General features: G+C 57.0%; 1 protein-coding gene across 1 annotated transcript in view; it reads right to left on the reverse strand.

The window, feature by feature from the left end:
- Positions 1–24,986, reverse strand: part of COLGALT2 (collagen beta(1-O)galactosyltransferase 2) — a 46,477-nt gene extending 21,491 nt beyond the window's left edge. Inside the window, exon 1 of the mRNA XM_004578829.2 lies at positions 24,571–24,986. Within this exon, the coding sequence (XP_004578886.2) occupies positions 24,571–24,824 (254 nt within the window). The 5' untranslated portion in view covers positions 24,825–24,986. The remainder of the gene's footprint in view (positions 1–24,570) is intronic.
- Between the last annotated feature and the right edge of the window lie 859 nt (positions 24,987–25,845).

Below are 25,845 nucleotides of genomic sequence, written 5' to 3' on the forward strand. Positions count from 1 at the left end.
TCTGTATGAAGATGATCCTCTTGTGGTCCAGACACAGCCACTGCAGTCCTCAAGGGGCTCACTCAGGTGTGTGCACAGCGCACTCAAGGCTAACATGACACACGCATGAAGCCAAGGACTCCGAGCCTCCTGGAAAATGCCCTCTTGCTTTTAATTTCTAGTGACCCAGGATGAACTGCCCCTTTATCATCACAACAGTTGCCCTCAATCACACCACAACTTCATTTTAGGTCAGTTTCCAGTGAGTGGGTGAGGATTTAATCACATGTGTAAGAGGGGACAACCTATGTCCCCGTCCCTCTACATGGAACAGTTTCACCATCACCACATACGCCAAGTGTTTTCAGAAACCTTTAAATCATGTCTGCAAAACTCATTTCCAAGAGTAGCAAACAGGGTGGACCCCCTCACGCGGCACTGGGGTGGACCCCCCTCACGCGGCACTGGGGTGGACCCCCTCACATGGCACTGGGGTGGACACCCTCACGCGGCACTGGGGTGGACACCCTCACGCGGCACTGGGGTGGACACCCTCACGCGGCACTGGGGTGGACCCCCTCACATGGCACTGGGTTGGACAACCACACATGGCACTGGGGTGGATCCCCTCACGTGGCACTGGGTTGGACAACCACACATGGCACTGGGGTGGACCCCTCACGCGGCACTGGGGTGGACCCCTCACGCGGCACTGGGTTGCTCAGACACCGTCGTTGAAGGCTACGCACTGAGTTTCGCAGCCTGTACACTACACATCTTTGCATCTGTTCAAAATTCCAAAAAACTATATGAAAACAAAATTATGTTATGGAGGCTGCAGTTACCTGAGCTGAATTGATACATAACAGAAAGTATAGGAAGACTAAAGTAACCACAGAAAGTAAAACCAAGAAAGCTTAACACATTTTCACTAGAAATGACCCAGGACACATGAACATACAGCCCTCAGCTGTGACCCAGGACACGTGAACACACAGGCCTCAGCTGTGACCCAGGACACATGAACACACAGCCCTCAGCTGGGATCCGGGACATATTACCACACAGCTCTCATCTGGGATCCAGGACATGTTACCACACAGGTCTCATCTGGGATCCAGGACATGTTACCACACAGCTCTCATCTGGGATCCAGGACATGTGAACACAGCCCTCAGCTGTGACCCAGGACATGTGAACACACAGCCTTCAGCTAGGAACCAGGACATGTTACCACACAGCTCTAGCCGTGACCCAGGACATGTGAACACTCAGCCTTCAGCTGTGACCCAGGACATGTTACCATATAGTCCTCAGCTGTGATCCAGGACATGTTACCATACAGCCCTCAGAAGAACAAAGCAAACAAGTGACAAGAAAGGTCTGTCTGCATGAACACCTTCCATTCTTCAGAGTTAGCCACAGTTACTGTGCAAAGAAACCCTCCACAAGTTTGAAATCACAGTCTTTGATCACGAGGCAACAGAACTAAGATTGATAGCAAAGTAAAAAACAAAAGCTTCACTACAAACTTTCTTAGAAAGCTATTTTTTAATAACTACGATGGAATGAAAGAAAAAAGTGAAGACAGATTCTAGAAGGTATGAAATGTGTAATAACAGCAGTTCGTTTCAAATTTGGGGGTGTAATTACAGTGGTGATCCAATAAAACGTCATTGATGAACTACACAATAAAAATAAAAGCTAAATTTCAACTCAGAAAAGCAGAAAAAATAACAGAGTAGAAAATCACGAGACTTGAAATAGAAAAAGTGTTGAATTATAAACTGAGTTGCTGCTTTTTAGAGAAACATCGGAAGGCTCAGCAGTGGCTAACCTACTCAAGACAACATGCACATGTCAAAAATAAAACTGACTAGAGTGAAAATAAATAATTATTGATTTGAAAAAATTTGCTAGACTTAAAAGCACCCACATTGCTTATAAGTTGTGCAACCTAATGAAAAACACGCAAGTGTAGAATCCAGATGTAATGAAAGATTTCGCAGAAAAGAAAATGCAAGTTAATAAAAATGACAGTAAGGATGTAAAACTCAGATGAAAAATCCATGGAAGAAATAGCAAGAAACAAGCAAACCACAGGCCTGCCGGCTTCCTGGAGACTCCTACCCACGTTCTCAGGCTGTGCGGCCAGTCCTGCCGGAGGGAAAATCAAGCTGCCCCAAACACACATGCACTGACCTGTGCGGCGACCTCACTACAACTGGAGACCAGTACCTCTTAGTGACTACACAGCCGAAGCCCCAAAGTGCTCACAGATGGAACCCAAACAGCCTATTAAGACAATTGGATGCACAGCCTGGTTGTCCCGCATGAGGGGAAGTTTGTTAAAATGGTTCACAATTAACAGACTTACAGGAAACTCACATGATTACGTCTGTAAACGCTTAAAAGGTCTTCAATAAAATTCAGAAATTATTTCTGAATGAAATTAAAACATGCATTACAGCTATCACAGCTAAAAAAGTATGACAATGCAGCGAGATAATGGGGCTAGCAACCCAGATAGGAAGCCCGATACAGACGGAAGCTCACTCATTGCGAGATGTTGGCAAGACAGCTAGGGGAGAAAATGAAAATAGATACACACCTCATAGCACTGCTCAAAATAAATCCCCAGTAAATAAGAAATCTAAACGTCAGAACTAGCACTGTGGTATAGCACGTTAAGCCACAGCCTGTGTCGTGCCAACCTCTTCTATAGGTGCTGATTGGTTTCCTGGCTGCTCCACTCCAATCCATCTCCTTGTTCATGTGCCTGGGAAAGCAGTGGAGGACGGCCCAAGTGCTTGGCGCTCTGTACTCAGCAGATCCAGGAGGAGCTCCTGGCTTCAGCCCGCCCCTGCCCCAGCCACCACGGCCATCAAGGCGTGACCCAGAGAATCGAAAATCTGTGTGTGTCTCTGCCTTTCAAATTAAATTAATTCATCAACAACAAGGAAACAATTTTATCAAAAAAAAAAAAAGAAAAGAAAAGAAAAGAAAAGAGAAGAGCATAGTGTGGGAAGCTGAAGGGTTCCTAAGCGTGACGCAGAACGTCCGGAAGTGCCAGTGTCTGGCAGAACACTGTGGGAGAGGCCCCAGCGGGACGGAGAGTACTGTGACCTGCATGGAGAAAGCCTTCAGACACAATCCTGAATGGCCAAAGACGAGCTAGCAAACTGGGCGAGGTCAGGGGCCCAGAATTCCCCAGGGAAGAGAGTGAACACGGCTCTAGTCACAGGGGCTCACACCTGTGATCACAGCAATGCCCTTAATGCACCATCCCACAGAGCTTGCTGCTGCCTCCTTTTCGTCAGGCTCCACGGAAACAGGTGCGTCTGCACTGTGCTGGCACAAGGCCTCACGGCATCGTGGCGAGGGAATCAGCCATGACCCAGCAACACGGCAGGAACTTAACCTTTTACCGCCTTCCAACAAGCCCCATTGCCCAGGGTGGACTGAGCCGGCTCAGCCGGGAAGATGACCGGAAGGAGCCATCCAGTCACACCCTCTGCAGAAGTCTCCAGGGTCAACAGTGTGAGGCTGGCCGACTTTGGGAAAGCAGAGGGGACTTGATAGGATTGAACTGCAGAAACAAAGCTTTGTTTATTTCAAAGAGTTGCAGATAAAGGAGAGCCAGAAAGCGACAGAGATCTTCCCTCTGCTGGTTCATTCCCCAAATGGCCGCGACGGCCAAGGCGGAATTGGGCTCCAGCCAGGAGCTTCTTCCTGGCCTCCCATGGGAGTGCTAATAATTTACATATTCAAACGATAAAAATGTAACCCAAGGACAGCACAGTTAAATACAAAGGAAAACCAATGAGACTGGTTATGAATGACATCAATACCAAGCCGTATTCTAGAAAGGAAACACAATAAGCACTTGCAAACACAGTACTCCCATGAAATACCCTCAACCTCGGAGAACCCTGTCGGAAAGCACTCGTGTGGAGAACAGAGTGGGCCCGAGGCTGACGGGGCACGTCGGACGGACGCCCACCTGAGCCGCACCAGCAAGGACAGGCTGGGTGGAGGACAAAAGGCAAGAAAGGTAGACACATACACGACTCACCCACTGCCACCACTGTCGCAGCTGTCGCTGGAGAGCTCCCCAGGGCCACCCAGCAAAGCACCTGTAACAGCCACCCCGCACCTGTAACGCTGCCTGGCAGGTAGCCTGGCAACGGCTGGGCTGGCAGCTGACCAGCCAAGGTTAGCAGACCTGCCCCGTTTGACCAAGGACATGGGGCGCCGTCTGTGGTGACCCCTTGAGAAGCAAACGGTATGAACAAGATAACGTTCTCACCTTAGATGTCTGCCCGGAGATCATCCACAAAGAAGGACCAGCAACCCAAATTAGTGGACAGACTGTAAACAGCCACAGAGCACCCAAAAAATGATTGCTAACACGAATGCCACGCGACGCTGCAGGAGCCGGCCAGCACGATGGACGTGAGGCCCGGGGACGCGCACGTCAGGGGCACTAGCCCAAGGCCCCACGAGGGAATTCAGGGGAACATACAGAACATACAGCCTCGTGCCTGGCAGGTCGCACAGCACCCACGCTCAGCTTCAGCAAAGAAACATGGGGCTGCCAGGAGCGCCAGGGAGGGCACGGCATCCCGCTGTTTGCCACGGGCTTGTGCCAGCAAGGCTGGGCAGGCCCCGAGGCAGCAGCCGAAGCTTCTTCCAGAGCCTCCTGGAAGGGGGTAAAGGGAGCCCTAGGACCTGTGGGTGCCCCAGAAGGTGAGACTCCCCCTCTAGGGCTCAAGCCAGCTACTACACCAGGGCCACCTGGGCAGCCAGGCACCATTCAGGCCCAGACTGTTCAAGCAGGGCCCATTGGAGGCCTCCCCAGCTCCTCTGTGGGCTCCGGGGTTCAGGGCCAGCAGACCTGGGCTGCTGAGCCATGTTCAGCATCCTCAGAGGCCAGGCTGGGACAACGACCTCTGTCACGGGCAGGCCTGCCAACCTCAGTACCCACCCTCTTGTCTGCTCAGGGGGCCGTGGCCCTGCCCCGCCATATGGCTCGTAGCCGGCCCCTTTCTGTAAGCTTTCTCCACCTGCTTTCCAGGGGCGTTCTTGGGTGCCACACACGCAGTGACGGCAGAGGCAGTCTCGGTTGGCCCTGGCATTCTAGGGGTCCACCATGTTCCCACTGTGGTGCCACCCACTGCTGGCCTCTGCCTCCTCCCCGCAGCCACGCCTGTCGCACAGGCCCACCCCACACTGGCCACCTGCAACAGAGGTACAAGGAGCAGGCCAGAGGACCGAGCACTCCAGGGTGCTGGAGCAGTGACCGCAGGAGCAGGCCGCAGGACCGAGCACTCCAGGGTGCTGGAGCAGTGACCGCAGGAGCAGGCCGCAGGACCGAGCACTCCAGGGTGCTGGAGCAGTGACCGCAGGAGCAGGCCGCAGGACCGAGCACTCCAGGGTGCTGGAGCAGTGACCGCAGGAGCAGGCCGCAGGACCGAGCACTCCAGGGTGCTGGAGCAGTGACCGCAGGAGCAGGCCGCAGGACCGAGCACTCCAGGGTGCTGGAGCAGTGACCGCAGGAGCAGGCCGCAGGACCGAGCACTCCAGGGTGCTGCAGCAGTGACCGCAGGAACAGGCCGCAGGAGTGACCACATCACTGATGTTTCTACTCTAGACCCCAGCTCTGCCTTGCACAGCCAGCTTGGAATCCCAAGACCGACTCATTTATGCCACCCCAGGTCGCTCCAAGTTGTTGGGCCGAGTTCATGTGGGCAGCGCGAGGCTGCTGGCACAGCAGGTGGGAGGTTGCAACGTTCTCCATCCAACGCTGAGGGCTGAGCCCCAGGGCATGTGCTGGGCTTCCCTGCCCCTGGACCCTAGACCCTGGCACCTCACAAACCCCAGGGCAGTTCCGTGTCCCCATGCCGTGCCCCCCTCTCTGTCCTGTAATTACTGTTCCATTTCCTTTCCCCGTCTCCACCATGCTGCATGTTTCATGTCAAGCAAACGGGGCAGCTGTGGCCTGTGCTGGGCGTCTCTCTTTACATGTTGCCGTGGCCTCTCAGGGTGGCGTGTATCTGCACTTCTATGGCTGAGTCACATTGTGCACCGTGGACATTCACGGGTCAGGGCCCCTGGACGTTTCCGGCTTCTGCTTGTGGTGACCAATACTGCTGGAAGCTTCACGCCCAGGGTTCTGTGTGGACAGCTTCGCTCCCCCGAGGCCTACCACCCGGAGTGGCTATGCCTCCCCAGAGCCGATGCTGAGGCACGGGTGCACACACCGCATGCAGATCTGAGCTCACAGAATCCTCCATACGGTGTTAGCCCCAGGCCACAGCCGAGCATACTGAGCTTGCTCTGTCGGCTTACACCACATCCTGAACCCTGGTACCGGGCGCAGGGCGTGGGCACGGCCCTCCACCCTATGTCGTGGCTGCGTGGTCTGCATGGAGGCAAGGGCCAGGGAGGAACGACCAGGCCTCGACTGGGGGCTGGGTGGAGCAGCTGGAACAACTGTGATGCGTGGCCTGCGGGGGAAGCTGGACGAAGGTCCCCAAAGCCAGCTGGCACCGGAGGTCTGGCAGGGCCACACGACGGCAAAATACAGACCCTGAAAACATGAGGTCATGGCAGAGCCTGCCAGCCATGACCACAGAGGAAGCTGCAGGCCAGGGCCGGGAGGCTGTGGAAGTGACCTTGTCCCAGCCAGGCGCGCCCTGTGTGGACTGCAAGTACCAGGCCCACAGTCCTTGGGCGGCGGCGGAGCAACAGGGGCTCCATGCCCCAAGCAGAGGTTTGCCTCAGCTCAGTCCCCTCTTCACACAGGTGCTGCTCAGCGATGGTGCGCCCCGTGGCTCCCCCTGGACCCTGAGTCACAGCATCCCCGTGTAGCCCCCACAGCCGAGCCAAACGAGGAGCTCGGTGTTGGCACACGGCACTCCCACCGCCAGCTCCACAGCCTTGGGCACGGAAGCCCTGGCCTTGCTTCCTGTTCTGTGCAGTGGCAGTCACATCCACTTTCCAGAACATTCAAATCCAGGCTTTCCGTGCTCTGCCCTACACACACACACACACTCACATGTTCACACAAACACATGCACACACATGTATCCATGCACACAAACACAGTACACACATAAGCACGAATTCACACACACACATTCACACAGAGGGAAACCTGGAAGAAGCGCCTGGTTCCACCTTCAGACCACTCCAGCCATTGCAGCCGTTCGGGGAGTGAAGCAGTGGATGAAAGCTCTCTCTCTCTGTAACTCTGCTCTTCAAGTAAAATAAATACATCTTTTCTAAAAACCAACCGGATCTTCTAAAGTTTAAAAAACTGTGCCTGATACAGGTCACTCTACAGCATCTGTCTGCCAACCTGGTGAACACATGTTAGATTGGATCGACAACAGAATAAAGCCGTGGCAACAGACTCGTGCAGGACCCACTGGTGTCCCAGGACGTGGGCGTCGCGGAGGGAAGCTGCCCCGAGCATCTGGCTTCTGAAAAGAGCCACCCCGCCTGCTCCTGCAGCGGCGGGCAGCAGGCCTGGGTGCAGAGGGAGGGCCGGCAGCCTCTGGACAGCTGAACCCAGGACTTCCCGACACGGCTACCCAGACGGACGACTTGGCTGCTGGGAGAAGCCTTCAGTCCCTCGCTGACCGGTACCTGCTGTCTCGGGGCCAGCGACAACACTGCCAGCCGGCAGGGGCAGCCAGGGGCAGGGCCAGCCTCCAACCTACCCACTTTGGGGCTGCTGGTGTCTGGGGCCCGGGCGGTTTCGGCGGGGGGTGGTGGGGGGCGGAGGGGCCGGGCCCTGCCGTTCTCCTAGTTCGGCCCGCAGCCGCACGCACATCCCCAGACAGTTTCAAGGAGGCCCAGCCGGGCTATTCTTAGCCAGGTGTCAGACAAGCAGGAGGCTGTTCTGGTGGTGGTTGTTTTGGTTTTTTTTTTCCCCTTGTCTGTTACGGAAAACTTTGCTGTGTGCTCCTGCAGCTCCTGGGAGCGGCCTGTGCACACACACAGCCACCCTCTGCTCGCTCCCAGGGCCCCCGCGGGCCAGCCTCAGGGAGACCCAGGCCCAGGCCCCATCTCTCACTCTGCGTTGTTAGGTCAGGAAAGCTATTTTGTTTTGAACCATGGAGTGGGATCCAGGCGGGAGAGAACACCTTGTAAGACAGCCGGCTGCTTGTGATTCGGCTGCAGGTGAGCTGGCCAAGTACTCTGTGACAGAGTCCCCTGAGAGCCCCTGGGCGCCATCCAGTTTCCTGCCCAGGGACCGGGGCACCTGTCCTGGAGCTGTGGCTCCATGAGTCACTTGCACTTCACCAACCAGCAAACTCCGAAGGCTGCAGCTTGCCTGGCTGGGGACAGAGACGGGGTTCAGGACCGAGGACCTTGACCCCTGCTTGATTTCCCCTGGAGGCTCAGGATTCTGGGCCCTCGGGCTCCCCGGAACCTTCCCTGACTTCCCCAAGTGCAGTGTCTGAGCTGGTCACCTGTCACCAACAGCACAGCCAAGGATGGCGACTGTCTCTGGAGCCCTTGGCCTTGGCCTTGCTGCACGGGTCGGGGACTGCACCTCTCAGGGTCCCTGCACTTTGCTCTCAAGCTACAGAAGGGCCTTGGGGACCCAGGAAGAAGTGGGGGCTGGTGCTCCCTGCTCCTTGGGGGTGCTCAGAAGACAAGAAGCCGAGGCCCAGATGTCGCTGCCGGCAAGGTGACTGGGCAGGTCCTTCAGGCCAAGTGACACACACAGAAAACGGACTTGGCATCGCTAACCACAAACAAGGCGAAGGCAGCAGCCTCCTTGCCAGGGGCAAGGGAGGACCCGCTGCTGTCCAGCCCCCAGCCAGGCCATGGAGCAGAGCGCTCAGCACGCCCCAGCCCAGCCAGGCTATGGTCTTCTGCAGGCCACATTGTCCCAGGTTCCACCTCCATCTGCCCGAGGCATCCAGGCTGGCAGCAGGTGCTGTGGGGTCCTCGTCTCCACTCCCCAGGCTGGTGTTGGGGAGGGGAGGCTTTGCCAGGCTCAAGCTCAACAGCTAGAGAAAGCCAAGCCCTCCCTGGGATGGTTACCTGTGGTGGCATGGCAGGAGCCCTCTGGGCCACGTGGATTTCCAGGGTGTTGGGAAACAACCCTGACACAAGCCCTCTTAGCTCAACACAGTGTGGGAGTGGGTGTGCCCCACCCCTGGGGGTGGGAGGCAGCCACTGGCAGATGCTGGTCCAGTCCTGACTTTAGCCTTGGGCATGCAGGAGACTGTGCCAATGAGGCCTACACGAAGATCCCAAATCTGAGACACTCACACCCGGGACACGTTGGGCACAATCGCTGGGGACAACGGGTTTTCAACCTGTAAGGGGTGGACAGAGGCTGGGAGCCCAGTAAGCGCCCAGATGCAATGGATGAGACTTCCTTGGAGGATGGCCATAATACAATCAACAGAGTGGCGAGCGTCTCCATGGACTGACGCCAGGATCAATCCATCTCGCCAGTGGGCGGGGTGCTGGCAGCCAGGGGTCTGAGGCTGAACCACTTTGTTAATCGCTTTACAACCCACGTTCCTCACTGCATTGTGAAGACGACGAGAAAATAAACGGCTAGAACAGATCTACCAGAATTTGAAACCGAGAAAAGCAACATATACAGTAACAATTGTTTTAAAGATATGCAAATCTCTAAGTCCCTGTAACAAGAAATTGTAAGTTCATTAATAAGATAAATACATCCTGTATCCAGTTAAAAATCATTCAGCCTCATTGCAGTGGGGAAAATCTTCCAGATGACCAAAGAATTAAAAATCTAATCAGTCTGTGAAAACACACTTTGGATCCCAAATCCCTGATGGACGGTTTCACACCCGATGGGGGTGGGGACAGGCGCCTGAAGCAGCCAGGGTGGGGAAGGAAGAAGGGCTTGTGCAGGCCCCCAAGCAGCAGACTTGGGAATGAAGACTCAGGTGAACCAGGGGCCTGTGCCAGGCCAGCCAGGGCCATGGCCACCACAAACATGCTGCACCCAGACGCAGCATGTGCCTGTGTGTGCACGTGTGTACTTGCATGTACACACACCTATGTATGGGTGTATGTCTGTGTGTGCATATGTGTGCTGTATGTGCTTGCACAACCTCATATGTGCAAGCTTGTGCATGGCTGTATACATGCATTTGTTCAAGTGTTTGTGTGTGTGAATGTGTGTATGCGTGCTGTGTGTACCTATGTGTACTTGTACATGCCTCGTGCACCTCATGTGCATGGCTGTGAGCGTGTAGGGATTACATGCATGTCTGTGCGTGTGTGTATGTGTGTGCCTCTGAGTGCTTGTACATGCCTTGTGTGCACCTCGTGTGCATGCAGGGACCACATGTGTCTGTGTATGCATGTCTGTGTGTGTGCGCGTATCTGTGTGTGCCTGTGTATACTTGTATGTGCCTCATGTGCACCTCGTGTGCGTGGGTGTGTGAGTGCAGGGATCATGTGTGTGCCTGTGTGTATTTGTACATGCCTCATGTGCACCTCATGTGCATGGGTATGTGCCTGCAGGGGGCACATGTGTGTCTGTGTGTGCATGTATGTGTGTGCATATCTGTGTGTACTTGTACATGCCTTGTGTGTGTGGCTGTGTGTGTGCATGGTCCACATGCATATCTGTGTGTGCGTGTCTGTGTGTGCCTGTGTGTATTTGTACATGCCTCGTGTGCACCTCGTGTGTGGCTGCATGCGTGCAGGGGCCACATCCATGTCTGTGTGCATGCAGGGGCCACATGCATGTCTGTGTGTGTATGTGCCTGTATTTGTACATGCCTCGTGTGTATGGCTGTGTGCATGCAGGGCCCACATGCGTGTCTGTGTGTGCGTGTTTGTGTGCCTGTGCATGCCTCATGTGCACGGCTGCGTGCATGCAGGGGCCACATGCATGCTTGGCATGCTGCCTTTCTTCTCCCATTTGGCTCATGCTTTCTTTTGGCCCAGGTCTTGAGCCCTCCATTTCATCTGGTAAGGAACATTCAATCCTTGATGCTTTTTCTGCTTCTGTCTTATTAAACTCAGAGTTATTTGTGCATGCGGTAGTTGAGTTCTGTCCAGGGCAGCATCCTGAGGATGCGACATGACGTGATCCACTCTGTTGCTCCCTGACCTGGGCTCAGGGCCGATCTGCGTTTGAATTTCACAGAGGTTCCGGGTATGTCTGACGTCCTGCAGCTGGGGGTGCCTTGTTTACTTTTCCAGCTCCTCTTGTTCAGATGGCATTTCCCTGCCCAGCTCTTCAAGATAACCACAGGATTCACAGCGTGTGTCTCATCTGAGACATGCAAACTTCATGCACAGTGTCGCGCTCTGTGGGGGACACCAGCCCAAGGTCTGCAGCCATGCTACCCAGACAAACCACAATCGTTGCTTGGTGCCTGGTTCTGGCTCGATTTCTAAGCCCTTACCCCACTCGCTGCATCACACACAGCCTCTACCTCCTGCAAGGACAGTGGTTTGAGTGGCTCAAGGTTCCCATGCTCCCTCTGACCTCCTGACCTTGACACCCATCCAGGGTGCTGGGACACAAGCTGCGGTGCTCACTCACGCCAACTCCTGCGTTGTTCTTCACCTGGTGAGGCTGGCAGAGGCAGTGCAAAGGCCTTGGTCTGGCACCCTGCCCTCACATGGACCGCCATCCCTTACAAATCAGAGCACATTCCCCCACCATCTGCCAAAGTCACCGTGTGACGTGTCCCAAATCGTGGCCCTTGCATCAGCTTGAAAGTGCATACACTTCCTGGAATGCACACTCGGACTTCGGTTTCCGGTTATTTCCCGGGGAGCGCTCCGCAGGGCCAGGGGGCAGCAGCGGTGAGCGGGCCCGGTGGCCCAGCTCTGGCCTGCGCTCTTGATGCATCCATCAAGCTCGCTCTTCTTCCTCACATTCCATCCCATCTCTTTGTCATGCTTTTAGCAGTCTCCTGTGTTCCCCAAAAATCAAGTTTTGCAGTTCACCCATCACATATAAAATTGCAGATTCGCATTTGTCCTGCTGAGAGTCCTTGGAACTGGGCTGGAACAAACATTCCAGAAGGCCCTCAGCCACATGCAGTCCAAATATGTCCCCTACCCGGCACTCCTTGAAACTGACCTGGCCCCTCCACACCCGTTTAGTCTTCCTGCCAGCCCCTAACTCTCTGGGCCCCTTCTGGTTCGTCTCTGACACCCCTCTCCAGCATGGCAGTCAGCTCCCGTGCTAGCTGGGCCCACTGTGGAACGGCAGGCATCTCCTGTGAGTGGTCTTGTGCCACTGTCTGTGTTTTAAACCACTGCAAAGCTGGCGTGCTGCTAACACAAGCTGAGGAAAGAGCCCCTTCATCAGAGTTTCAACGGCCACCAGGGCTAAGCCCGGCGGCCTGCAGACCGACGGCACCGGCAGAACAATGTCCCTATCAGATTGCAGAATGCTGGACGGCGGTCTGGTTTCCGGCTAGGCGGAAGGAGCACACCTGCATCTCATTTCCATCATTAACGTGGTGAATCTGTGGCACAGCATGGCACACTTTGTTTTCCTGACACACAACATCCCCATAAGCAGGCACATGCCGTGAGGTATAGAAACCAAGCAGGCACCCAGCCATCCCCACAGCAAGACTGTCTCAAAGCTAAATGAGCCAACTGGACAGAAGCGCCCCCCCGAGGAGAACCCAGCATCCCTCAAGGAGCCCACTGTCCCCTGAGAAGAAATTCAGTGTCCCCCGAGGAGCAACCAGTGTCCCCTGAGGAGAAGCCCAGTGTCCCCTGAGGAGAAGCCCAGTGTCCCATGAGGAGAAGCCCAGTGTGCCCTGAGAAGAAATTTAGTGTCTCCTGAGGAGAAGCCCAACGTCTCCTGAGGAAAAGCCCAGTGTCCCCTGAGGAGAAGCCCAGTGTCCCGAGGAGAAGCCCAGTGTCCCCTGAGGAGAAGCCCAGTGTCCCGTGAGGAGAAGCCCAGTGTGCCCTGAGGAGAAGCCCAGTGTCCCCTGAGGAGAAGCCCAGTGTCCCGAGGAGAAGCCCAGTGTCCCCTGAGGAGAAGCCCAGTGTCCCGAGGAGAAGCCCAGTGTCCCCTGAGGAGAAGCCCAGTGTCCCCTGAGGAGAAGCCCAGTGTCCCGAGGAGAAGCCCAGTGTCCCCTGAGGAGAAGCCCAGTGTCCCGTGAGGAGAAGCCCAGTGTGCCCTGAGGAGAAGCCCAGTGTCCTGTGAGGAGAAGCCCAGTGTCCCATGAGGAGAAGCCCAGTGTCCCCTGAGGAGAAGCCCAGTGTCCCGAGGAGAAGCCCAGTGTCCCCTGAGGAGAAGCCCAGTGTCCCGTGAGGAGAAGCCCAGTGTGCCCTGAGGAGAAGCCCAGTGTCCTGTGAGGAGAAGCCCAGTGTCCCATGAGGAGAAGCCCAGTGTCCCCTGAGGAGAAGCCCAGTGTCCCGTGAGGAGAATCTCCGTGTGTCCCGAGGAGGACGCCCGCCTTGGCTCCCAGCAGGAAGCACAAGAAGCTTGGCTCTGACCCTAACCTTGTAGCGGGCTAGCTGCCAAGAAGCTGGGTGGAGGCCTGAGTGACCCCATTCCAGCACAAAATATAAACCACATAGAGGTGTTGGTGTGGGAATGTACTAAAATGTAATAAATTTTAAGTTAAAATGTTTTAAAAGTTTAAAGAGTTGTAGTACAACGTATAAAATGAGTATTTTCAAAAAATAACTGATGACGCAATTTTAAAGCTGAGACATGCCGCACGCACCCAAACCCAGAGGAAGTGTTGTGAGTTACTGCCCGAGGCATTTCCACTCTGTCCCCTACGTGGAGAGAACACAGATGTCACACAGTCATGTCATCTGTCCCCAGCCAGTGCAGTTGTACTTTCTGTCACGAATGGTTCACAGAACGTTCAGACCACAGCTCCCTGCCATTCCAAGGCCCTGACAGCCAGGGTGTGGCACGTGGGCGGGGCTGCCCTCGGCAGACGGGGCTTTGCGCTCAGGCGGCCCAGGGCTGTCACTGTGTCCAGTTACATCCTTGCGCTGGGCCTGGTCTGGAACAGGCTCTCATACCAACTACATCATCCACTTCAAACTGGTCGGGACTGATACTGCGACACAGCGCATGAAGACGCCACCGCCACCCCAGCATCCCATGAGCACCAGTGCAAGTGCCAGCTGCTCCGGCGCCCTGCTGATACACCTGGGAAAGCAGCAGCAGATGGTTCAAGTACTTCCTGCTACCAACCTGAGGGAGAGACAGGTGCCAAACCAAGCTCCTGCAAGCCACATGGCACACAATGTTTCATCCAGACGTCGGGCCTGGGAGCAGCTTGAATTTGAACATGAACCAAGCAGCTCTGCCAATGAGCCTGTCACTTCTAAAACTCTTGCAACTGCACTCCACTCGAGTCTCTGGCCTCTCAAAGTCAGCTTAGCGCTACCTGGGAGGTGAGGAGGTGTGAGGGCTTGAAGGATCGAGTCTCCAGGTGGGGGAGGCAGCGCCGGGGGGCTCGGCTATGAGACATGCCATCCTCATGGTTATCGTGTTCCTGGTACAGGGAGCAGCCAAGCTTTGCCAGGTGCAGAGCTGAGAGCTCTCCCAGCTCCAGGGTCTGCTCATGCCACTCCTCCGCTTGCTGGACTGAAGGGTTTCTGTGAGCAGCACACCTCCAGCACACAGACAGGGCTTTTTTCTCTAAACCGGGAGCAGCATCCTTCGCCTGCACCTGAACCTGAATCTACAGTCTTCTTTTGTGGGGCTGGTGAAACAGCTGGCATCCCACATGGGTACTGGTTCCTGTCCTGACGGTTCCATTTCCCATCCAGCTCCCTGCTTTTGGCTTGGGCAAGTGGTAGAGGACGGCCCAAAGCCTTGGGACCCTGCACCCGCATGGGAGACCTGGAAGAAGTTCCTGGTTCTTGGCTTTGGATTGGCTTAGCTCCAACTGTTGTGGCCACTCGGGAATGGCAGGCAACCACCAACCTGCCGGATGCTGTGAGGTCAGCAGGCACTGCCAGCTCGGACGTGGTCGGCACACATCTGCCCATGTTTCCACCTTCTAACTGGCATTGGGATCCTTGGGCTGACTTCCCACAGTGCACTTTAATTCCTCCTGGGAGCGTCCCTGGATCCCACTAACACCATCTTGTGTGGACGGTAGTGAATGCAGACCCACCTGCCAAGAATGTGCCCTAGAGAATCGGGGGGCGGTGGGAAGGGCTGTGCTGGCATGACACGAGCAGGTTCACGCCACTAAGTGGTGGGCTATGTGAGAGAACGGAAACAAAAGCCCCGATCGCTGACGACATCAGGAGGGAATCTCGTGTGTCCCGAGAAGCTCGAAGGAGAACAGGTGTCTCCAGCCACCAACAAGCCCACCCAGGCCTACCTGGGACGCCGCCACCCCTGGAAACACAAACGGGAGAGACGAGAGCAGAACGGCGCCGCCCCGGGGTGTTCCTGGGCTGAGAACCCTGGGAGGGAAGCAGAGGCCGTGGGCCCCGCTGCCTCTCAGCCTGCCCCTGGGCCAGTGGTTCAAGCTGACGGCTTCTGTGACATGTGACGCCTGGGGCAGGGACTGCAACGAGGGTCTCGGGCACTGCAAGTGCACAGTTTTGCCAGGGCCTTACTCCCGGTCACGGTGAGGACAGTGTGTGTTGCCACCATGCCTGGGTCCCCATGTCACCAAGGCAGCATGCAGCGCACAGCTCCCATGGGCAGGATCTGGGCAAGAGGCGGCCAGCAGCTGGAGGCTGTCCCCTGCATGGCCAAGGTCAGAGCAGACCAGGGGGAGGCCAAGGTCAGAGCAGACGCAGAGGGTGACCAAGGGCGGAGCAGTCAGAGGGGGCAGCCAGGGCCCAGCGGCAGCCAGGGCCGAGCCAGCAGTGGGACCTGCTCTGCATTGCGTCACAGTGGCAGCTCAGTGGGACAAGCCTGATCCCAAGCACCGAGCCTGGGGGCTGGAAAACAAAGCTCATTGCACTTGGAAAAGCATGCCGGAAGGGGAATCAGGAAGCAAGCTGATCTTTATGCAAAGCTTTATAAAATTCATGTTTAGGGCCCAGCACGGTGGCCTAGCGGCTAAAGTCCTCAACTTGAATGCTCCAGGATCCCATCTGAGCACCAGTTCTAATCCCAGCAGCCCCACTTCCCATCCAGCTCCCTGCTTGTGGCCTGGGAAAGCAGTTGAGGACGGCCCAAAGCCTTGGGACCCTGCACCCGCGTGGGAGACCCGAAAGAGGCTCCTGGCTCCGGGCTCCTGGTTTTAGATCAGCTCAGCTCTGAATGTTGCGGTCACTTGAGGAGTGAATCATCAGACAGAAGATCTTCCTCTCTGTCTTTCCTCCTCTCTGTATATCTGACTTTGCAATAAAAATAAATAAATCTTTTTTTTTAATTCATGTTTCCCCAAGCCTGTGGAAGACCCCAATCAATCACAAGTCAGGAGACTGACTGCCACCATCCCACCCCTCCTGTCCTGCTCGGGGGCCTCGCTGGCCTCCGAGGCCTCAGCTCAGACCTAGTGCTGGCCCTTGAGCACTTGAGGCTGATGGCCCCCGGGACTCAACTCCCATGTGCCCGGTCCCCAGCCCCTGTGCCCCCCACAACTCCCCTCGCAGCAGCCTGAGCCTGACACATCAACCCACAACATGGCCATAGCCTCTGCTACAAGTGAACACGCTGGCCACTTCCCACCGCAACGGCCAATGCCATACTCCTGTGGCTGGGGGAGATGTGCTGGGTACAGGCAGAGGCGTCGTGCACTCCTCACCACATGTTCAAGCTGAGTCATGCCCACCCCAACACCACAGGTGGCACCATGGATCGCACGTGTGAGCACCCTGCTGAGAAGCCAGATGCCACGGAGCCTGCGGGCAGAGCGGCCGGGAACTTCCGACTTTTCACTGGCTGAAGACTGAGTTCTGCCGGCTAAACACATGACTACTGGGGACACCACTGGGACTCAGGGACTGCCCGGTGGAGCCATGGGACATCCTTGCCTCTCTCAGGGCAGGGGGCATTCAGTAATCGTCCCAGTCACCATTTTTTCTTGTTTGGACAAATGTCCCCAGCTCTCTCTGGGTCATTTTAGTCCACAGGCCTTGGAGGGGCTATGAGACTCAGCCCATTGTTAAGGAGGACTTGGCAAGTGCCACCAGAGTGCTCTTCGGCTGACAGAACAGGACACCAGTCACCTGCTGGCATCGCTGCCATCCATCCATTGCCCAGCTGGCATGCTGCCCACAGACAGCTCTGAAGCTGCGACACAAAGGCAGCTCTGTACCCATCTAGCAATGGAGGAGGGGAGGCTGCGGGGCCATTAAAGCAGCCTCGGAAATTCCACCAGCAGCGATGAGAGGCCCTGCACCAGAGTGAAACAAGAAACTTTGGCACAGACTGGTCCCCAGGCACCCCAAGCCTGGCAGGCTGACTGGACATAGCCCAGTGCGTGTGGCACCTAGGGCCCAGCCAACAAGTGGGGCCGCAGCCGCCCCGAACCATTGCACCCATTGCTCCACTGGCCGCCCACGCCTGCCCACGATGCTGCCTCCCCTTGATCTGCCAGATGGCCCTCATGGCGCCAGCCCCTGAGCAGCTGGGCCATCACTGAGCACCAGGATGCCTCTGGGAACAGCCTGCAGTGACAGTAAACCTCGCCCACTCCCTACAAGGTGGAATCTTAAAGGCCAGGGCAGGGGGATGTGTGGGCTGAGGGTCCTGGAGGCATAGACAAACCAGACGGCCCCTCACATGTGGTCACTGTGGGCGGAAAGCCACTCACATCAAAGGGAACTCCAGACCCTCTACTCCACTCACATCAAAGGAGACCCCAGGCCCCCATTCATATCCAAGGTGGTCCCAGACCCCCACACACAGGCCACTCACATCAGAGGGGACTTTTCACATTTGCTGCAAACCAAGGAAGAAGCCATACATGGCATGCTGAGGACAATCAAAGCCAATAAATGAAATATCCTGGGTGGGGCTGCGGTGGCCCAAGGAACGCACTGCAGCCTCATCTTCATCCTCCTTCACCTGCTGCTCCCCTGGCCGTGTGGTGGGCTCATGTGGAATGCAGGGACAGGGTATGTCAACTCCGTGCTCTGAGCGTGGCACAGCCGGAACTGCTGGCGCGGGCACACGTCATTCCAGGAACCTTGCCCTTTCTGGCTCAGCCTGCAGTCGCCAAGCCCAAAGGGGCCCCACATCAGTCTGTCCTTGTCTCAGATGCGCATGTCCAGCCCTGCTCTGCAAGATTACCAGGGATGAGGCAGGCCTGTGCACCCAGTGCCCAACTACAGCTGCCCCGCATGGCTGTGGGAGCCCTAGGGAGGCCCAGCAGGCTTTCTGGGGTGGGCAGGACAGTGTGCACGGTCCATCCACTCCTGCCAGCCCTGCCACTCCAGGGCCACCTCAGCTACGAGTCAGAATGCACTCAGTGGGGTTTACCCCTGTTTCCGGGGCATCTGAAGCCTCACAGAATTGCGGAGCAGAGAGAAAATATGCAATTTTCTAGAAAATTTTGGTGCCCTGGCATGCGGAACTTCCTGTGCCAGTTGCACAGAGTGAGGCCCAGTCTGACAAGCCGAGAGCTGTGCCAGCAGAGGGGCCAGGCATGGGACGCGCTTGGCCTGCCATTCTGCTAGCCGCTGCTAAGAGAGCCTGGTTCCCTGGCCCCTGGCCCCAGGCCCCCATCCCGGCAGGTCTCAGCCATAATCGCCACCGTGTATACACAGCGTGGGTGGGATTATAGGGCTGGCTGGCCACCAGAAAACTCAAAGGCAGCCTCTTAGTCCGGCCAGGGATGCCTGGCAGTCGGGAATGCCAAAGGTCCCAGTGTTCACACCACAATCTCCACAGATGCCCCGGGAATCCAAGTCCTGGTGCCAACCCAAAGCCCAGTTCAGCTCAGCTCAGGGGCTCACACAGGGATGCCCCCAGGGCCTCTCCTCACGGTGGGACTCAGAGACAGGCTCGCACAAGGAGCAGGAGGGAGGGACACAGTCCCTGGGCCATGAAGACAGGACCCAGATGTTGCCGGCGACATGTAGGCTCCCCTCAGGCCTAACACGCGTGCTCACGGAGCATGTCAGCAAAGGACTGCTTCCCACCCCGTTTACAAGGGAAGACCTTGGCAACCAGCGTAGTGTGGTTCACAGCCTCTCACCACCAGGCTACTGGGCTAAAAGAGGTTTGCCCTGGACTCCCAGGGTGCCCTGAGCAGCCCGAGCAGAGACAGGTGCACAGGGGACATGGTGGAGACAAAGCCCGAAGACAGCAGCTCATCCACGGTAGCGCGAGGATGCAGACCAGGCCAGCGGCTGCCTAACCAGGTGCAGCTTGCTTGTAGAAGTTATCACATCACACACTGCCTGGTCTCTTACAGACTCTGCTTGCTCGGAGTTGCTCTGTTTTGTTTTCAATGGTCTGAGGACCATTTTCCAGAGAGCTGAGGCCAGACCCCTGTCGGCCACCTAGAACAGGTGCCAGGCGTGGCTGCCTTCCAGAGCCCCTTGGGCACAGGGCAATGACCAGCAGCACTTAAAGAGCCTGGCATTCAGAGACGGAGCTTTTTAAATTCTTTTAAAGACAAAAAATATTAGAAACTTGCTTTTTCAAGATTCTTAAACCCAACATACTTAGCATGGTGCTATTCTCTATGGTGTTATGAAGGCGGCACATCCGTGTGCTAACACGAATGTCTGATATCAGACATGAGGCCACCTCAGAATGATCCCAGAACAGATGGGTTATTTAAAAACTATGCATGGACTTCAAGACATGCTTCTGCAGCAACATTAGCTGATGGCAGCAGATGTTTCGTGGATGTGGGGCTGGCGTTCCAATCCGAGCACCTTGCTTCTGACCTGATGCTGGCTCCACCTCCGCCTTCCTGCTGCCGTGGCCCCGGGTCGGGGGATGGGGCAACGAGCAGCTGAGTGACCAAGTGGACATCAACTCCAGGGAGGTGGAGATTTCTGAATGTCACACTTACACAGAACAGGGGCTAAGCAGGAACAGATATCAGTAGATGTGTAGCTTCCAGACAGACACACGCAGCCGTTAACCGGAGCGTGTCCTGGCAGGCGCAGGCAGTGGAACGGGGTTTGCATTTCATGCTCCCACTCACCATGCTGGATATTTTATGGTACAAGGGTAGCATTTTCAATTTGAGAAACAAAAAGCCCATGAAGAAATTTGCCTGGATCGACAGCTTCTGAGACACCAGCTACACAGGGCGTGAGAGAGTCACTCCTGGCACGTGTCGAGAATAAAACCAGGTCATTCTGGGTGTGTGTCAGTAGCGGCATTAGCTACTTCAACTTTCAAAAGTGTTTATTTACTGTTTATGTGAAAGACAGATTTCCTACCTACTAGCTTGCTCTCTACATGTGTGCAGCAGCTGGACCCGTGCTGGCTCAAAGCCAGGACTCCAGAACCCCGTGGGACAGGTGCCTGAGGCCCGGCCACCACCTGCCACTTCCCAAGTGTGCCTCAGCAGGAGGCTGGAGCCAGAGGCAGGGCCAGGACTCAAACCCGTGCTTAGCTGCAGTGCCATGTCTGTCTGACTAGTCTCGACCTGCAGGAAATGACTGATTCTAAGCGGCAATGTTGGAGGGGTTGGGGACGACTGATGGTTTTCTCTAATTATCAGAGACAACACATCCAAGACCGCTGATTGAGAAGTCTGAACACTGGCCCTCTGTGTCCCTGAACCCCAAACACAGCCACCACACATGTGGAAGCACTACCGCTGATGCCAGCCGTGTCGCTCCTGTGGCCAGGCGGTGGAAGCCCCAGCAAGCAGCTGCCCACTCGGCTCGCCTGTTTCTTTGAAGCTGCTGTGATATGGCAGGGTCCGGGCACTAGACAGTGCCAGAGCCTGGAGTGAGGTGACCAGGACGGTGGAAGAACGCTTGCCAGACCCTGTCTTGTTCCGTGGACCAGCAGGCTAAGCCTGGAACCCACTGGCCTCGGACGGGCAGGCCAACTGGGCTCAGCTGCGACGCCAGCCCCCCACACGTGTCGCAGCACGGGGCTCCTTCCAAACATGCTTTAAATCCAACGCCCACCTTTCCCCTTCTCTTTCAAAATATGGATTTAAAACACATTCAGGAGCCATAGTTAACACAATGTTAATGATGGCATTCACACTGGCAACAGTGAGAGTGTTCATGGAGCAGTCACTGCTGGTGTGAACGGCGTGGATCCACGCTCAAGCACTGGTCACCTCTCACAGGTCCCACCTCCCAGCACGTCTACACTGCCGCTCACTTCCCGTGCGTGAACTTGAGGGCTTGGCCACCCCGAGGCTCCTGGTCTCACTTAGCAGTCATCATGACTGAGGAGGAAGGACCCTCTTCCTGGGCACGTCCTCCGTGAGTGCTCAGGGGACAGGTTGGCACTGTCAGGAAAAGGAGGGCAGGAGAAGCGGGAGGGGCGGGGGGCAGGGGGCGGGGGGCGGGAGGGACAGGGGATGCAGGAGGGACGGGAACCCCAGCACAGGAGCTGGCCACCTCTGTCCTGTACAGTGACATACGGCATGGACCACAGGACTGAGTAACAGACCGCCACGGCCAGTGACGGCGTCGGGACAATCCACAGTGCCATGCAAAGTTGCACCCACAGCCAAACACTCGTCAACAGGCCCCGGTCAGTTCCCAACCCAGCCAGAGACAATGTCCACGCAAGACGGGTCCGCAGCCCCAGAGCCAGGCAGAGCTCCTCCTGGCCTGTTAGCAGGACACCAGAGAGGGCCCCGGGTTCAGCACCTCCCTTACCAAGCAGTTTGGGGATGACATGGCTGGGGCCGCCCCGTGCCCCTCACAGGCGGCAGCAGGCGCCACACGAGCGACCGAAGCCCTCTGGGGCATCACTAGGCTCCTCTGAGTAGGCTCCAACCTTCACCACCATGGACGTGGCCCTGCTTCCCTAATCACATGTTTGGGAAGGGCCTGATGCCAGCGACCTTCTGTGGCTAAGGCCACTGTCTGTGGCTCCACTGTCTTAAAGAGACACATCGCAACACTGTCAGACAGGACCCAGCATTCCACACTAGCCCCCGCCACAGGTGTCGCATGCCACAGCACCACAGGACACCACACTGTCACAGGCCACGGCATCCTAATATGCCACAGTGCTGTCCCACACAACATGGTCACATGCCACAGCACTGTCACACACAGCACCATCACACATGTCACACACATAGGAGTATACATACACAGTCACACACCACAGCACCATCACACACACTGCCACACACAGCACCATCACAGAGTCACACACCACAACACCATCATACACGTCACACACACACCAGTATACACACACAGCACCATCATATACGTCACACACGCAGGAGTATGCACACAGTCACACCACAGCACCATCATACACGTCTCACACACACACACACCATTATACAGTCACACACACCAGTATACACAGTCACATACCACAGCACCACACACCTGCCACACACATTGCTACATGCCACAACACCATCTCACACACACCATCACACACACTGTCACACTCCATATCACCTCACAGCTCCCTTCAGCTCAGCAGACGGAGCTCACGTTACAAGCGAAGTGCAGGCGTAGCCTTCCTGGTGCCGTACACAGTTTGGTGACAAATTATCTGCTGGGTGGGTTGAGCGATCACACGGGGATTGCTGGCTCCAGTTTCCCTTTGTGCTACAATGGAAACAGATGTCTCTAAAACAGAAGTTTCCCCCGTAGGCCCTCTGAACAAACTGGACGGGACCACACAGATGTCTGGGACCACAGTGCCCTGACTCCTGCTGTCTCACATGTCACCTATTAGGCAGGTGCCAACACAGCACTGCCCGGAAGTCCATGGTTAGCGGGCCAGGCCCTCAGGGACACCTGGCAAAGGCAGGCAGGTGAGAGAGAAGAGTGAGAGGCCCAGCAGGGGTGGCACTAGAAAGGTCCCCCCAGAGGTCAGGTCTGACAGGGGCAGTGCCAGACTCTCAGAGTGGACAGCAGTGTGGCATCATGGGATACTGAATAGATCTCAGGAACAAGAAAGAAGAGGGAGACAGAAGCCCCTCCAGCGGTCACCTCCTGTACTCGGGGGCCCATCTACAAGTCAGAGGACCCTGGGGACAACTCAGGAGTCCAGAACACTCAGCCACTGGCCCTGCTTCTGAAGTTCTGGTCAGGTGCCTCTGGCACCTTTCTGGAAACTTCTCTCCTGCACAGGTTTGGGGTGATGTCTACTACTCCCTTAAAAGTCAATACCTAGTGCCAAGAGTTCCTTGTGCCCCACAACCACCACCTCACAGCCACTCAGGCCGTTTGTCGGGAGCCACACACCTTCCTCTGACTTCCTCAGCCCTGACCTGGCCAGAGCCTGACTCCTGGAAGGTGCTACAAGCAGGTGTGCCTGCGCTCAGTCTGTGACTCGGCTTCCCCGAGCGCTAAAGGGTTAACATCTGGTGGGCCGATCACCAGGACTCAGCCAGACCAGGGACTGCAGAACCCTGCAGTAAACATCAGTGCTTAACTTTTACCTGTGGAACCAGTGGCTAAGGAACCGCCACCTCCAGTAAGTTAGACGCAGCTCTGTTTTGTGTGAACTAGAAATGGCCACAGCGGATGGTGAAATCCCACACAGGTGTCCCAGCCGGCTCGGCTCCTCACAAAGCCAAGACTTCTCCACCTCCCCACAGTGAGGGCAGGAATAGGGGTGGGGTCCCCAGAGCCTGGCCCTCATCCAAGGGCAGTCAGGAGGCCACTTTGGCATGTGTTCCACGGAGGACACCAAGCCTACAGAGCCCACCAACCCACCTGGGGCCACAAGTGCCCCTCCTCCATCGGGAGTGACCTGTGGCTTCACAGCCACTCGCGGAGCCTCCTGTGCTAAACAAGGGCTTCCTGGGCCTTTCATGCCTGGCCAGAGAGCCAGTTGACCAGCAGCTAGCAGCTCTGCCTGTCCTGGGTGCTGCTTTCTCATTGCAAACACCGAGGGCTTCCGAAGCTAACCCAGCCACCACTCGTGGAGGATGGAGGTGTGCAGGCGCCCCTTCTGCCTGATAGAAGCTCTGCTGTGCAGGCCCCTCCAGCGCCAGCATCCCCTCCTGTGCGCTGTCCTGTCTCAGCTGTGGTGCTGTCCTGTCTCAGCTCCCTGGGATGGAAGCTGCTCCCTGGGGACTCCTGGGGAGGGCACTCCCAAGGCTGCGCGGCACCCGCTGACCACCAGCCCCTGGAGGCTGCACACCTGCGCTCCACAGGTGGGGAGGCAGCCGCATGGAGCTTCCAGGGCCCTCTCAGCAGCGGCAAAGCCTGGCGGTGGCGAGAGCCCCAGGACACAGACCCCGGGCATCCAGGTCCGCTTGCCCTCGTTGCTGCACACGGAACACGGCGCCGTGGTGGCAGGTCCCGGCGCCCTGGAGAGAGCTGGGGTCGGACTCCAGCCTCGGAGGCGGGAGCAGGAGCCAGCCTGGGGGTCCGAGCGCAGCTCTCCATCGCTGGGCCAGAGTCGGGCGTCCGCACCCCCGGCGGAGGACCCTGGGCTTTGGCCACTGGGCCGGGGACAGTAGTGGGGACCACGGGAGCTCACGGCCAGAGCTCAGGGGAGAAGCCTCGCGGGAAGCTCACCACACGGCCATCCTGCTCTTGGGGTAGTCCAGCCGCTCCAGGCAGCCCAGGAAGGTAGGCAGCGCGCGCGCCGCGTTGCGGGCGAGGATGGCCACCAGCACCGTGGGCCTCTGCAGGGGCGACTCCGGGAAAGTCCGCGATTCCTCGTCGTCCTCCTGCGGGTCTGGCTCGGCGGTGAAGCGCACCCCGCAGCCGCCCCGCAGCAGGCCTGAGGTCAGCAGCAAACAGGCGAGGACGGCGGGGCGCGCGGCCATGATCCTTGGGCCGGGTTGGCGGGCAGGAGGGCGGAGGGGGCGAGGGGTTGTGCCCTGGTCCCGGCCGTGTGCCGGTTGTGTCCGGGCTGTGCCTGGGTCCCGGTTGCGACCCGGCTGGATCCGCGGCTCCCACAACCCTGCCGCTGCCCTCCCCGCGCCTGGGGCTCGCCGGCGATGGTGCCCAGCGTTGCGGACACTGTTCGGTCCCGGCTCCGCTCGCGCTACCCTGGGCTGTGGCTGCCCCACCTCCACCCGAGCTGTGAGGTGTGGCCCAGGCAGCCAATGGGCGTGTGTGTGTACAGCGGCGCAGCCCCAAGAAAATGTATTCTGTCTCTGAGACCGCGGTCTGCTGGCCTTCACAGGGATGTGCTGCACAATGCACCCATTGACAGGCAAGTGGGGCAGCGCGTTGTGCCGCCGTGGACACCAGTTTCTTTCCGTTCAGCTTCTCCCGAGATGCATTCCTGACCACTCCAGTAGAAACCGACACTTGGTGAATGCGGGAGCCTAGTGACTCCTAACCAGCGTGGAGGAGGCAGTCAGGGTGACCCCAGCTTTCCCACAGGGCGCAGCAGGAGCGAGGTGCTCTGAGAAACTGAACAAAGCCATCAGAGCGTGGCAAAGTGGGGGTAATTCACGGGTGATGGAGAGAAGGGGGTGAGGACAAAGGGCAGGGGGTGACACAGCCGGCAGAAAAGCCCAAAGTGGCCGGCCTGAGGGTACCTCTTGGCAGAATCTGCCCCTTGGGTCCTGGAGGCAAAGGGAGAATGGGTGCCATTGCACTGAGCGTGACTTCCAACTCCAGCCTGCTGGCAGCTCTACCAGGCACTCCTCCTGGGCCCCAGCACCCTCAGTCCGAGCACAGCCCTGCTTGCCGCCCCACTCCCAGCCTGCCCAGCTGCTCAGCACCCCACTAGCCCAGACCTCTTGGGCACTCTCCACGCGACCCAGTCTCCGCCCGTGCCCTGTCTAGGTGCTCCCTCTCTCAAGCTGAACATTGGAACCTTTGTCCCCTTACAGC

Source organism: Ochotona princeps, chromosome 10 (assembly GCF_030435755.1).
Source record: "Ochotona princeps isolate mOchPri1 chromosome 10, mOchPri1.hap1, whole genome shotgun sequence".
NCBI lineage: Eukaryota > Metazoa > Chordata > Mammalia > Lagomorpha > Ochotonidae > Ochotona > Ochotona princeps.